At 48.3% G+C, this 15,009-nt stretch overlaps 1 protein-coding gene across 1 annotated transcript; it reads left to right on the forward strand.

Annotated features, from left to right (window-relative positions):
* The first annotated feature begins 2,170 nt into the window (after window positions 1–2,170).
* AQP2 (aquaporin 2) lies at window positions 2,171–14,195 on the forward strand. Its single transcript, XM_024218426.2, has 4 exons — window positions 2,171–2,533; window positions 11,002–11,166; window positions 12,428–12,508; window positions 13,980–14,195. Exons 1-4 carry the CDS (start codon window positions 2,171–2,173, stop codon window positions 14,193–14,195), a joined length of 825 nt encoding a protein of 274 aa, XP_024074194.2.
* Window positions 14,196–15,009: the final 814 nt, after the last annotated feature.

Raw genomic sequence — 15,009 nt, forward strand, 5'->3', positions numbered from 1 at the left:
GGGCTACGAACTGCCAAGCCTAGAGGCTTAATCCTGGCACAAATTAAGCACTGCTCATAGGGTCGCTAACAATCCTTTATTACAAGGGACGTCCCTTATTTTTTTCCTCTCTTTACAACAAGATCGGGAGTTGCTGCAAAAAGCAGCTGGAAATATCCCTGGTGAATGTAAGTAAGCCCTGCTTATTAACTATTATCATTATTAATAATGATGGTCGTTATAATAATAATGATGATAAACTCAGGAGGTGGGGTGGGGCAGAGGTGCTAAGCCAACAGTCCCTTAGTTTTGAAATACAGTGTTGGCAATTGTAGGGTTCACCTTGGTTCAGCATGAGCCTATTAACCTGGTAGAGGGAGCAGCATCACCCATGTCTGTCATCGGGATCCCTGAGCAAACGAAAGCAATGCTGGATACCCTAGGAACAGCTGGGTAGTTGACTATTGTGCTCAGCGACTTAAATATCTCGGCAATTAGACACGCTGAGTCATTACGAAGCGGAACAATTGTTCATAACAACAGGGAAAGGGCGATTATGGGGTGTGTAACGCCCACGCGCTCAGGAAACGTGATTGTGATTCTGAACACGAGGCCATGGTGAGGGACGGTCAGCCCAGGTCACCAAAAAAGAACCGGCTCAATCCTCTAATTCTCCTCCTCCTCCAGACTCTGAATGAAACTTTTAAAAAGTTCATTAAACTCTCCAGCCAAGGTGCATCATTTGCACTGGTCATAATTTCTTGCCAATCATTCTTAGAGTCCAGGTCCTACCTCGGCCTGGTACTTTTGATCCCACCTCCCCAGGAGGGACTCTGAGACAGGGATTCCTTGGTCAGAAAGCTAATGCACTCTGGAGGCCTGTTGAATCAAGCTCTACTGAGTTTATATATCTCTTTATAGACACACCTCGTGGCAGTCACCGATGGCTTTATCATGTGGGAATGCTGGAATGGCTGGTCCAGGACAATATTTGCTCTTTCAGACTCCAGCTTCTTTCTGGTATTACAGACGCATCTTTGCAGGACGAGCTTTGCCAATGCAGATCTCAGTCCCAACCCAGAGCCCCCAGTGTTATTCCAATCCTGAGCTATTCTACAGCTCTGCCAGTGCACTGCAGGCCTGACCCACAGTCCCCAGGCCCCCTGCTATTCCAGAACTCTGGATGCACCGCAATCCGGACCCACACGTCTTCCCTACACAAACCTGCTATTCCAGTCCTGCTCTGCCAATGCACCTCAACCCTCACCCGCAGCACGCCCAGTTCCAATTCTGCCACTGCAAAAGAGACTTGCTGGCATCACTGTACCAGTCCAGTTCTGGGTCTCTCCTTGGCAGATACCAGCAGACACATCAAATTGATGGGTGGTTTATAGCTATATACACAAATGCCCATTACAGACGAGGCTAAGCCCAACCAACCACATTCTGCTCGTGTTCTAACAAAGGGTTTGAAAAAGCTAGACGTTTTGTGCAGCAACGGGCCGGAGCCACAAAGAGCAGCTCGAGAGCCGTGTTCAAACCTTCTCAAACTTCTGGGGCTTGGGGAGCCAGGACTTATCGTTTGGCCCAGTAAAAAAAATATGGTCTAGTCCTGCCAAACTTCAGATGGACATGGCGAGGAGCAAGAAAAAAAGAAAGCAAAACAATTAGATAGATAGATAGATAGATAGATAATTTGGACTGGATCCAAACTCCAAAGTTTGAGGATGTCCAGACTGAGACAAGCTGTTCAGATCCATCTCTAGTTCCCCCAAAACACCACTTCCTTATTCTCCCATCCCTGCTGAAAAGGTGGGTGGTGGTGAAGAGAGAGGATAAAGGAATGACACAGGAAGAGGGACCATAGTAAAATGCAGGGAATAGCGCAGCTCAGCCTTGTGTTTTATGGATTCTCTGGAGGCTAATTTATGAGCTCCTGAACTTGGCAAATGTCACATTCGCAGGTTAATTGAGGGGGCAGGGTCTGAAGCCAGATACAGCTGGAACAAGAGGAAAAAAAGCATCAGGTTTCCAAAGCCCCTGACCCCACCTCCGTCAGCAGCAGATCCCTGGATTTTCTGCATATATACGTATATAGATAGATAGGTATCTCGCACCCCAGCACCTTTGCAAGGAGAAGCCACGGGAGCAGCAATCAAGCAGCTTTTAGGGGTCGCTCGTGGCAAACCCCATGATGTGGGAACTCCGTTCAGTAGCCTTCACCCGGGCTGTCTTTGCTGAGTTTCTGGCCACGCTGCTCTTCATCTTCTTTGGCCTGGGCTCTGCCCTCAACTGGCCTTCGGCCCCCCCAGACATCCTGCAGATCTCGCTGGCTTTCGGCTTGGCCATCGCCACGCTGGTCCAGGCCCTGGGGCACGTCAGCGGGGCGCACATCAACCCGGCAGTGACAGTGGCTTGCCTGGTGGGCTCTCACATCTCCTTCCTCAGAGCTGTCTTCTACGTGGTGGCGCAGCTTCTGGGGGCAGTCGCCGGGGCAGCTCTCCTGCACGAGCTCACCCCACCGAACATCCGGGGACACTTGGCCGTCAACAGGGTAAGGAATCCGCCAACGCATGGGCTCTCAGGAGGGACGGGAGTGATGGATGGGTAGGGCTTTTGGGGAAACTAAGGCAAGTCAAGCGAGGTCACGTATAGCTGGGAATAGAACCCTGGAGTCCTGCCTCCCAGACCCCCCTTGCTCTAACCCGACTCCCTCCTTCTGCTGGGAATGAACCCAGGTGTCCTAACACCCAGTACTGCGTTCCAACTATTAGACCAGGCTTCCTTCTAGCCGTGGGAATAGAACTTGGAGGTCCTGCTCCCAATTCCCACCCACTGTATGGATTCCCCAGTGCTGCCTATGAGACCAACCAACAAGAGTCAGGACATTCACAGCCAACCTGCCATAAGAGATGTTGTAGTTCCTAGTGCTGCCATGCTTAACCCTTCTCTGGCAGCATATTCCACCACCTCTACAATATCCTTGTCGGTGTGGGAATATGGATATATGCCTATCTCATAGAACTGGAAGGGACCTTGAAAGGTCATTGAGTCCAGTCCCCTGCCTTCACTAGCAGGACCAAGTACTGATTTTGCCCCAGATCCCTAAATGGCCCCTTCAAAGATTGAACTCTCAACCCTGGGTTTAGCAGGCTAATGCTCAAACCACTGAGCTATCCCTCCCCCCTGTAGTAGTCTGTCTCCCTACCATGTTAGGTCTTGCCAGTATTTCCAGGATGCTGGTTCTACTCCAGGCACCCAGGCATCAGAGCTGGTACGACGGGTTTTTTTTAATACAATTGCTGCTTCACATCAGATAATGCCACTTAATGCTCTACTTTCAAAGGCTGGTAGCGGACACACCTGGTTAATCACAATGCCCGGTAGACATCCCTACCCTGGCAGTGCCACCTCTCGGCCTCACCTGCCCTGGTCTGGAGCAAGTTAGAAGGATTTGACTATGGTTTCATACACTGTGCAACATCAAATGGCAGGGAGAGATTTAAATCTCTGACTTATAGGCAGAAAAACAAGGGAACTTGGGGAGTTGTATCTAGAAACCCCAGCTGATGTCCTGTCATTAACACACAGGGTCCCGATTCTCCACTGCCTTGCATTTTGTGCCATCATTGACACCTGGGAAAAGGGCGGGGTGGGGCAGTTAAGCAGCTACAAAATCAGAATGTGAGCATTATGAATCCTCTTTGCAAGCTGTAAATGACACCAGGTGCAAGCCAGTGGAGAATCTGGCCCCATGCTGTCCTAGGAGGACAAGAAAAGCATCTATAACAGCACTGCCAAGTCTCATAATTTGATCACGAGTCTTGAGCTATTTGGTGTCTTTCTTAAATCCTCAGCTCCTGGAGTCATATGATTTTGAGAGAGGCAGTTTTTATTTTTAAAACATGTAAGTTTCCAGCCTTGACGGCTGCGAAGAAAAGTTTGAAAATGCCCCTAGGGTATCCTAAAAGTTCAAAAACTAAAAGGCTACAAAAAAGACCCCCCAAATATATTAATTTTTTTAAATCTCATGATTTTTAGAGGCCTGACTTGTGTCTTTTAATGCTTGGGGTTGGTAATACTGCTGTTAACTCCCAGCATTCTCATTATGTGGGCTCTCCTTTACCATGCCGCTCACGGCACCAGAACAAAAAAATTACGAGTCAGATTCTCGGCTGCTGTAAACTAGCCTGACTCCCCTGGACCATATTCTCATCCAAATCATCCAAAGCACAGGACTTGGTGGTGACGGGGGACTTCAACTACCCAGACGTCTCTGGGGAAAATAACACAGCTGGGCACAGATTTTCCAACAAGTTCTTGGACTGTATTGGAGACCATTTTTTTTATTTCAGAAGGTGGAGAAAGCCATTAGGGGAGAGGCTCTTCTAGATTTGAGTTTGGCAAATGGGGAAGAACTGGTTGAGAATTTGAAAGTGGAAGGCAGCTTGGGTGAAAGTGATCATGCAGTGGCAGAGTTCATGCTTCTAAGGAATGGGAGGAGGGAAAACCGCAGAATAAAGAGAATGGATTTCAAGAAGGCAGACTTTAGCAAACGGTTGATGGGTAAGATCCCTTGGGAAGCAAGTCTAAGGGTACGTCTACACTACGAGATTAATTCGAATTTAGATAATTCGAATTTGGGAAACAGATTGTATAAATTCGATTGTGCGCGGCCACACTAAGCACATTAATTCGGTTTTTAACCACATTAATTCGGTGGTGTGCGGCCACACTACCCCATTAATTTTAACCACATTAATTCGGTGGTGTGCGGCCACACTACCCCTAATTCGAATTAACAAAATCGATTTTGGTGCTACTCCGCTCGTCGGGGTGGAGTACAGAAATCGATTTTAAGCGCCCTTTAATTCGAAGTAACTGGCTCCGTTGTGTGGACGGGTTAAGGATTAATTCGGATTAACGCAGCTAAATCCGAATTAAAGTCGTAGTGTAGACCAGGCCTAAGGGGAAAAACAGTTCAAGAGAGTTGGCAGTTTTTCAGAGAGACATTATTAAGGGCACACGAGGAAACTATCCCACAGCGTAGGAAAGATAGGAAGTATGGCAAGAGACCATCCTGGCTTAACCAGGAGATTTTCAATGATCTGAAACTCAAACAAGGGTTCTACAAAAAGTGGAAACTAGGTCAAATTCCAAAAGATGAATATAAACAAACAACACAAGTATGTGGGGACAAAATTAGAAAGTCCAAGGCGCGAAATGAAATCAAACTAGCTAGAGACATAAAGGGTAACAAGAAAACGTTCTACAAATACATTAGAAGCAAGAGGAAGACCAAGGACAGGGTGAACCCATTAGTCTAGGGGGGGGGAGAGAACAACAACAGAAAATGTGGAAATGGCAGACGTGCTAAATGACCTTTTTGTTTCAGTTTTCACCAAAAAGTTTAGTAGCAATTGGACATCTAACATAGTGAATGCCAGTGAAAATGAAGTAGGCTCAGAGGCTAAAATAGGGAAAGAACAAGTTAAAAATTACTTAGATGTTTTCAAGTCACCGGGGCCTGATGAAATACATCCTAGAATTCTCAAGGAGCTGACTGAGGAGAGATCTGAGCCATTAGCGATTATCTTTGAAAAGTCATGGCCGACGGGTACGATTCCAGAGGATTGGAAAAGGGCAAATATAGTGCCCATCTAAGGACAACCCAGGGAATTACAGGCCAGTCAGCTTAACTTCAGTGCCCGGAAAGATAATGGAGCAAATAATTAAGCAATCAATTTGCAGACACTTAGAAGATAATAAGGTGATAAGTAAGAGTCAGCATGGATTTGTCAAGAACAAATCCTGTCAAACCAACCTAATAGCTTTCTTTGACAGGGTAATAAGCCTTGTGGATGTGGGGAAGTAGTCGATGTGGTATATCTTGACTTTTGTCTGGCATGACCTTCTCATAAACAAACTAGGGAAATACAACCTAGATGGAGCTCCATAAGTTGGGTGCAAAACTGGTTGGAAAACTGTTCCCAGAGCGTAATCAGTGGTTCACAGTCATGCTGGAAGGGCATGACGAGTGGGGTCCTGCAAGGATCAGTTCTGGGTCTGGTTCTGTTCAATATCTTCATCAATGATTTAGATAATGGCATAGAGAGTACACTTATAAAGTTTGCGGACGATACCAAGCTGGGAGGGATTGCAAATGCTGTGGAGCATAGAATTAAAATTCAAAATGATCTGGACAAACTGGAGAAATGGTCTGAAGTAAATAGGATGAAATTCAACAAGGCCAAATGCAAAATACTCCACTTAGGAAGAAACAATCAGTTGCACACATACAAAATAGGAAATGACGGCCTAGGAAGGAGTACTGCAGAAAGGGATCTGGGGGTCATAGTGGATCACAAGCTAAATATGAATCAACAGTGTAACACTTGCAAAAAAGCAAACTTCATTCTGGGCTGCATTAGCAGGAGTGTTGTAAGCAAGATACAAGAAGTAATGCTTCCGCTCTACTCCGCACTGATTAGGCCTCAGCTGGAGTATTGTGTCCAGTTCTGGGAGCCACATTTAAGGAAAGAGATGGACAAACAGGAGAAAGTCCAGAGAAGAGCAACCCAAATGATTAAAGATCTAGAAAACAGGACCTATGATGGAGACCAGAGTTCAAGTACCTGTCCTGCCACAGATTTCCTGTGTGATATTATACAAATCACATAGCTGCTCCATGCCTCAGTTTCCCCACATGTAAAATGGGGATAATAGCACACCTCTGCCTTATAGGGGAACTGTGAGGATAAATACCTTAAAGACTTTGGATACTACAATAATGGGGGGACATACAAGTACCTTAAATAGATAGTAGCGCTTTATACAAGTCTTTAAATCGCGATTTGAGGACTTCAGGTACTCAGCCATAGGTTAGGGGTCTATTAAAGCAGTGGGTGGGTGAGGTTCTGTGGCCTGCAATGCGCAGGATTCAGACTAGATGATCATGATGGTCCCTTCTGACCTTAAAGTCTATATAGCTGTAAATGATTACTCAAGGTCGAGGGCAAGTCGCGTCAGGCCCTGTATTTTTAAAGTGATCTAGCAATTTGAATCAAATCCAGGTCAGGACCGACAGAAAGGTAACAGCATCTCTCAGCTGTTGTCAGGCAAAGGAATAGCGTACTATCCCTTTAAATAGTTGGTGAGCCCTTCAGCAGCGCTCACCGTGTTTATGCTTTGGAATCAGTCAGAGCAGTAAGGACGCACAGAGCTAGGCTTTGCGCATGCGAAAGGACCACGGGACTGAGCTCCCCTTCCAGGCCAGTGAGTAAGGTGCACTGCACTGTCCCACTGCTCCTTGCATGTACCTGTCCTGGGCACAGACAGATGCCTGCCGTTCCAGAGCTCTATAACTCTCCCCCCCAGCGTGCAACCTGCCTGTGACATGGCGAGCTCCTCACACTACACAGGGAGGTGAAAGGATCAGCTCTGGTTTGTAAATAACACAGTATCGCCAACCCCAAATGTTCACAACTCATGAGTCATGCGCACCCAAAATCCTGAGATTGGCTTTAAAAATCATGCAATTACGTCAAAATACTAGATTTGCTGCTTTTTTTATTTGCCTTCTGCGTTTTGAGCCTTGGGGGTGCCCTGGGGTCACATTTTGAAGCTAGAAACTTACTTACTCCACAGCTAGAAACTTACTTTTTCTTGAAGAAGGAAGGCTGAATATCATCACTTGATTCCAGGAGCTGGGGCTTTAAGGAAAACAATAATGATCATGAGACTCATGACAAAATCATGAGAGTTGGCAACACTGAACTAAAAGGCTGAAGAAGACAGGGACTAGCGTCTCTTCTCAGGCCTTGTCTACACCCAAAAGTTCACTGCTTTAACTATACCGCTATAGTGAAAGCAGTTCAACCTCCCCCAGTGTGAATGCAGTTATGCCAGTATAAAATTCCTCACACCTGTATGACTTATTCCTGTAAGGGAGGAGGAATAAAGTATGCTGGTGTAAAGCACTTTTACGGTAGGAGCTGTACTGGTATGACTATTGCATCTTAAAAAGGAATCACATTCCCTAAATGACTGTACAAAGTCTGTGGGTATGTCTTCACTGCAATCAGAGGTGTGATTTAATTTGCCACACATGTAGACAGACATCCCTATTTTGGATATAGCTAGCGCCACTAACAATAGCAAAGAACCCAGCTAGCCGGATTTTGCAAAGGGACAGCTCAGGGCAACAAAAATCAGTCTACTCACAGGACCACAGGCAGGAAACTTGTTTCTTTGTTTAACTGCATTACAACAGAATCGGGGGTATGGGGAAAACTTCCCATTGACTAAACAGAAAGTAAGGGAGAAGTGGATCAGAGCTCCAACCCATAGTACCCGGAGTAATCTAGTTAACCCTTTGATGACCACTTTACTACATCACTGCTATTGCTATTCTAGCTACTAGATCAACACTAGCTCAGCTACGTCTGCGTGCGCTGTGGTCACACCTCCGACTCCGGCAGCAGTGTAGACATATCCTGTGTATAAACCAGGCTTCAGTAACGCCAATGTAAATCCGGAGTTATGCAATCCCTGGATTTGCACCAGCATAATGGAGATCAGAATCTAGCCCTTAACCTTCCTGGCAGGCAAAGAGGTGATGCAGCGAGGAAACAAAAAACAGCAGGTGAAATTTCTGGTTCTGTATAAAACATCTAGATTTCAGTATTTAACAATGCGTGTCTCGGCCAACCCCAGAGTGCCGGTGGCACCACAAATTGGACAATTAACCAGCAACATCCAGTGGTACCGCCACTTACGTTGGATTAAGGAAACACGAGCTGCCATTTATATTGCAAAACATACACTGGAGATGTTATCTTGAAGTGTGGTCACATTAGGTTTAGTGCAATTGCTGAGCACAGAAATGATTTCTTGGAAAAGGTTGACCTGGAAAATATACATGCTGAGTGCGTATTGCTTGTGTGTGTGCACGAGAGAGAGAGAGAGAGAGAGAGAGAGAAAATCAGTGATTACCATTGTGAAAAATAAAACTCTCATTTCCAGACACTTGAACTTTTCAAATACTGTCTCGGGTCACAAGTGACATGAATTTTATGGGGCTTTGTCGGCACACCTCCCAATTACTAGACATTTGGCAGAATGTCCTTAAAAGAGGCACAGCATGGGAATAGCACCGTACAAGAACAAGGAGACTTTTGGCGGATACGGAAAGGCAGCAACCTCTGTAAAACGAAAATTCTCTTGCATGCAATGCACAACAAGCCTGTGGAACTCATTGCCACAAGGTAGTAATGAGGCCAAAGAGTTTTGAAGGGCTCAAAAAAAACTAGGTGGACCCCTGACTCCGATCCACTCTGGCAGTTCCTATGTTCCTTGCAAGGCAAGAGGATACGTTGACAGAGATGGAGGGATCCAGACGAGGAGCACAAGTGAGGACTGAGGGGTAGTGACAAAGCTGGAGTGGAGGAAGGGCTGACAGAGCAGGGATTTTGCAGAGCAGGATATGAGGGCATCAGCTGGGCTGTGTAGGGAACCTGGGACTGCAGGGGGTGATGCTGGTAAGACCTTGGCAGTGCTGTGGAGCAACTTACACAGCACATACTTACTTTGTACCTTCTCCAAGCCTTCCAGATGGAGGGACCAGGCAGGGCTTAGTAGGGCGATTCATAGATTCTAAGGCCAGAAGGGACCATTTGTGATCATCTACTCTGACCTTCTGGATAACACAGGCCAGAGAATTTCCCTCAAAATACTTCCTAGAGCAGATCTTTTAGAAAAGCCCCCCGTCTTGATTTAAAAATGGTCAGTGATGGAGAATCCCCCACGATCCTTGGTACGTGATTCCAGTGGTTCATGACTCTCCCCATTAAAAATGAACCTCTTCTTTCCTGTCTAAACGGGTCTAGCGTCAACTTCCAGCTAGTGGATCGTGTTAGACCTTCCTCGGCTGGATTGAAGAGCCCATTGTTAAATATTTGCTCCCCGTGGAGATACTTGTAGGCTGTGCCATCCAGTCCCCCCTTCACCGTCTCTTTGCAAGCTAAATGGCTAGACTCAAAGCGCTCAGTCTCGACGTTTTCCAATCCTTTAATCATTCGCCTGGCTCTTCTCTGAACCCCTCTCCAATTTACCAACCTCCTTCTTGAATTGTGGGCACCAGGACTGGACACAGGATTCCAGCTGTGCTCCCACCAGTGCCAAATACAGAGGTAAAATAAACTCTCTATTCATAGGCACCAGCTTCCTCCAGGCCCAGGGGGTGCTCAACCCCGGCTCCGCCCCCAGCCGACCCCTTCCCCCCAGCCCCCCCCCACCCCCCGTCCCGCCTCTTCCCGCCCCCGCTCTGCCCCAAGCCCCGCCCCACCTACCCCTTCTCCCAAGTCCCCACCTCTTCCTGCCCCTGCCCTGTCTTTTCCCTGCCTTTTCCAGCCCCCTCCCCCGAGCGCGCCCCATCCCCACTCCTCCCCCTTCCTGCCAGAGCCTCCTGCATGTCGCGAAACAGCTGATGGTTGCGAGTGGGAGGCGCTGGGAGGGCGGGAGAGGAGTTGATCGGCAGGGTTGCTGGAAGCCGAGAGGCGCTGGGGGGGAAAGGGGGGAGCTGGCTGCCGGTGAGTGCTAAGCACCTACTAATTTTTTTCCATGGGTGCGCCAGGGCTGGCGCACCCACGGAGTCGGCGCCTCTGTCTCTACTTCTACTCAAGATCCCCCTGTCTATGATTCCTAGGATGGCATTACCCCTTTTTGGCCACAGTGTCACACAAGGAGCTCGGAGCCAGGTGATTCCCCACCACGACCCCCAAATCTTTTTCAGAGTCACTGCTTCCGAGGACAGAACTCCCCTGCCCTGTAAGTCTGGCCTGCATGCTTTGCTCCCAGATGTCTTCATTTACATTCAGCCGTATTAAAACGCATCTGGTTTGCTTTTGTGCCCCGTTCACCAAGCCATCTCGATGTCTCTGAATCAGCGACCTGTTCCTCATCCTAAAGCACCGGGGAAGGGCGCGCGCTCGTTACTGAGAAGCTGCTTCCCTCTCGTTTCAGCTGCACAACGACACGACTCCAGGCCAGGCCGTCACCGTCGAGCTCTTCCTCACCTTCCAGCTGGTGCTGTGCATTTTCGCTTCCACCGATGACCAGAGGAGCGATAACGTCGGCTCGCCAGCCTTGTCCATCGGCCTTTCTGTCGCCGCGGGTCACTTGCTGGGGGTGCGTCACAACGGCCTGGCTTTTGCGTTTTAGAGCCATGACACGCAAGCATGCCCATGTCCCAGATAGTTTCACTAGGTTGGGTGCTCTACAGTGGCCCAGTGGTTAGGGTGTCAGCCTGGGTGTCGTAAGAGCTGGGTTTGATTCCTTGCTCTGCCACAGCTTTCCTGTGTGGGCAAGTCACTTAGCCGCTCTGTGCCTCAGTTTCCCAAAGGGGGAGAGTAGCACTTCCCTGCCCTCAGGGGTGTTGTGAGGCTAAGTCCGTTAATGATTGTGAAGTGCTGAGATACTACAGTGATGGAGAACATTCTGTGTTTGTGCAGCGCCTAGCACATGCATGTGCATGGCTCCTAAGCACTATGGTAACACTACAAATAATAAATACCCAACACAGATCACTCCGGCCCTAGATTCCCCAAGCTAAAGATGCAGCAGGGACTAATATGCAGATTCCCTCCAAGGATCTCAAAGCCCTTTGCAAACATGAATGACCCCCTTTGGGATCTAGGTCAGTATCATCTCCATATTACAGGGGAGGAAATTGAGGAGACTTGCCCAACATCTGTGTAGCAGAGCAGGCTGTCAACAATTCGGTGCTTTACTCATTAGAGCAGGGTGGACCCCGAGAAAGAGCCAGAATTTACTAATGTACATTGCCAAAGAGCCACAGTAATACATCAGCAGCTCTCCCCCGTCCCCCGGCTCCCAGCGCCTTCCACTCCCTCCCTGCACCTCCCGACCAGCTGTTTCGTGGCGTGCAGGAGGCTCTGGGGGGGAGGGGGAGGAGCGAGGGCACGGCAGGCTCAGGGGAGGGGATGGGAAGGGGTGGAGTGGGGGCAGGGCCTGTGGCAGAGCCAGGGGTTGAGCAGTGAGCACCCCCCGGCACAGTGGGAAGTTGGCGCCTGTAGCTCCAGCCCCGGAGTCGGAGCCTGTACTCTGGAGCTACAGGTTGGCCACCACCCTGCATTAGACAACGCTTTCCATAAGAGCTCCCAGCGCTGTAGGGAAACTCCCAGCGACTCCAGGCCCAGCCCCTTCCAGCAGGAGCCAATGAGAGAATTTAGCTCCCTTTGCCAGCCGTGCGACTGGTTGGTGAAAGATGCCAGTCATTCTTTTCCTAGCACAAGGCAGCCTGGAGGCCAGAAAGCTAGCGCCAATGAACGAAGCCTGTTAATAACAGGCGAAGGCGTTTAAAAATAGTCTTGTTGCTGAAAGGGCTTGGTGGTTAATAATAACCGTGCCCCTTTTTCCCACCCCGCAGATCCACTACACCGGCTGCTCTATGAACCCCGCCAGATCTTTCGCCCCAGCTGTGATAGTAGGAGACTTCAGCGCCCATTGGGTAAGAATTCAGCCCCCTGCACTCCTCATAGCTGCAGATCTGGGTGCAGTTTTGGCAGGAGGAGCTGCGGTGCATAGAGTTGCCAATTTTGGTTGGACGTATTCCTGGAAGTTTCATCACATGACGTAACCTTTAATTAAAGATTCATCTTTTAGTTCAGGAGACCCGACTCTAGCCTGTGTCAATATTTCTAGATCTCTCGAGAATCAACTTAGCTGCTGGCATTTTGACAGGGAGAAGGGTAATAATAATATTATCCAAACGAGACTCTGGTTGCCGCCTGGAAGAAAGATCTAGAGATTGGGAGCAATAGACGCAGCAAACCATAGCCCTTAATTGCCTAACCAAGTGCACTAAGTTGCAACAGCAAAAGGGTGTGTGGTTCATTGTATGTGAGTTGGCAGTAGGCACAAAACCTACAGAGACTTTAACTCTAGTTATTATCAAACTAATCTTTCTTGACTCTAGTCTGAACCAGTGTGGTTCAATTTTTCCATCAGATGTGGACGGCATTTGTTTGGAATCTAAGGTTTGTGTTCAGTGAACCAGAAAAGGAGTAGAGGGAAGAGATGCTTTGCTCCTTCTTGGCAAGTTTTAGCAAAGTTCTGAGAGTTTGATTGACTTCCTGGGTCAGAGGTCAGGTGACAGCCATCTTGAAAAATGTTTCTTTTGCATGTTGACCCGAAAAATGTGCCTGCCAAGAGCAGATTCAGAACTAGAGCCCGGGAACCCATGGAAGCTGTGTTTTAGTTTTGCAGAATGTCATTGGTTCAGTTTGGGGTTTTGCATAAATCAAACCAAGTTTGGTGGACACCTGAATCTCATTTTACCCAAATCACCAAGGTTTAAGGTGGCTAAATAAATAAAACCGAAGTTATACGACTTGGTTTCATCACAGTCCCTAAACCAGGTTTAGGCAATGGCTCCACTACAGCTTAAGACGACATAAGTTATGTGGCTCAGTGGTGTGAATTAGCCACTCCCCGGAGCAACATAATTGACGCCAATTTAAGCCACCAGTGTGGACCGTGCTATGAGAAGTTGGGGGTGGACTCAGATTTGGTGTTGCAAAAGCTCATTGGTTTGATCTTGGTTCCACAAAACCAACCACTGAAAAAAAAAAAAAAAGGGTTGTTTTCAGATCCATTTGATCAGAACCACTAGCGCTTGGGGGATGGGAGTTCGGACAAAAGGTTCTGTTTTGGGTCCATCTCTGGTCCAAACAGCAGCGGAGATCAGGATGGAGCAAATATAGATGTATGTATGTGTCCCACTGGGATGAAAAGTTTATGGCCGTGGGCAAATTTTGAGCCCCATTGGTTCTCAAATGCAGAGTGAACTCAAGCCTAGGTGGCTTGAAGACCAGACTCAGATCCATAAATATCTGGTGTTCATCTCAAGTTCCAGCTAAATGTCTGAGTCCTACAGCTCATTCGGAAGCCTTATTTTTTTTCTCTCTCCATCTGCCCAGGTCTTCTGGTTGGGGCCCTTGGCTGGCGCAGTGGTGGCCTCGCTGATCTACAATTATATTCTCTTCCCACACACCAAGACCCTATCAGAGAGACTCGCCGTCTTCAAAGGCTTCGAGCCTGAGGAGGACTGGGAAGAGCGTGATGTTCGCCGGAGGCAGTCGATGGAGCTGCACTCCCCGCAGACTCTGCCAAGGGGCATGACGGAGAAAGTCTAGCGAAGCCCCCATGGGCTGCAAAAGGAGCTAGCCACGTTCTCCGGCATCTGTTCTAGACAAGCACACGTCGTGGGTGACAAATGCACTTTCCCCCCTTTGCCGAGGAGTAAAGGTGCCAGAGGTTGCCCCAATGAGCCATAAAAGGTTTGCTTCTATTGTTAGCTGTGCCCCGTTCCCTGGGCAATTCACGTAACCTTCCCTACGCTCGCCAGCTTTCCACCTTTACGATCCATCAACATCCCCTTCCCTGAACCAAACACCGGCTCCACCTACAGAACATACTGACCCCTAGCAGTCTCAGCATGGCAACCCCAGTAGGCAGAACTCCTGGGTCCGACTCCCAGCTCTGCCACCGAACGTCATGTGCCACATCACTTCTTTTCTCCGTACCTCAGTTTCCCCATCTGTAGAAGGAGGGTAAGACTACTTCCCACCTCACTGAGCTCTCAGGATGGATTCACATTTGCTGAGCACTTGAACACACTATATATTAGCATTGTTTTTTATTACTGTTGTCATTTAATGGAGCGGGGAGATTGCTACCTATTCTGGTCCACTTCCCCCCCCCACCGCCCCCATCTCACACTTCTCTCACTGGTATGGCTGCTTGGATACAGACTGGAGTTTGCCCCATGTAACGAGCAGCAAGCGTCTCACACACGGCCGATTCTATGCAGGGAACAGCACAGAAGGTTTTCCACAGAGATATGAAGGATACTTCATTCATCCTACCAGAAGAGCTTTTATAAACTTCATCTGGCTGGTTCCTCCGGGCTGCCAGCTCCCATGTTTCGACAGAGAACTACAGCCCCTC

The sequence above is a fragment of the Terrapene carolina genome, unplaced genomic scaffold, assembly GCF_002925995.2.
Source record: "Terrapene carolina triunguis isolate 2854851 unplaced genomic scaffold, T_m_triunguis-2.0 Scaffold836, whole genome shotgun sequence".
Classification (NCBI taxonomy): Eukaryota; Metazoa; Chordata; order Testudines; family Emydidae; genus Terrapene; species Terrapene triunguis.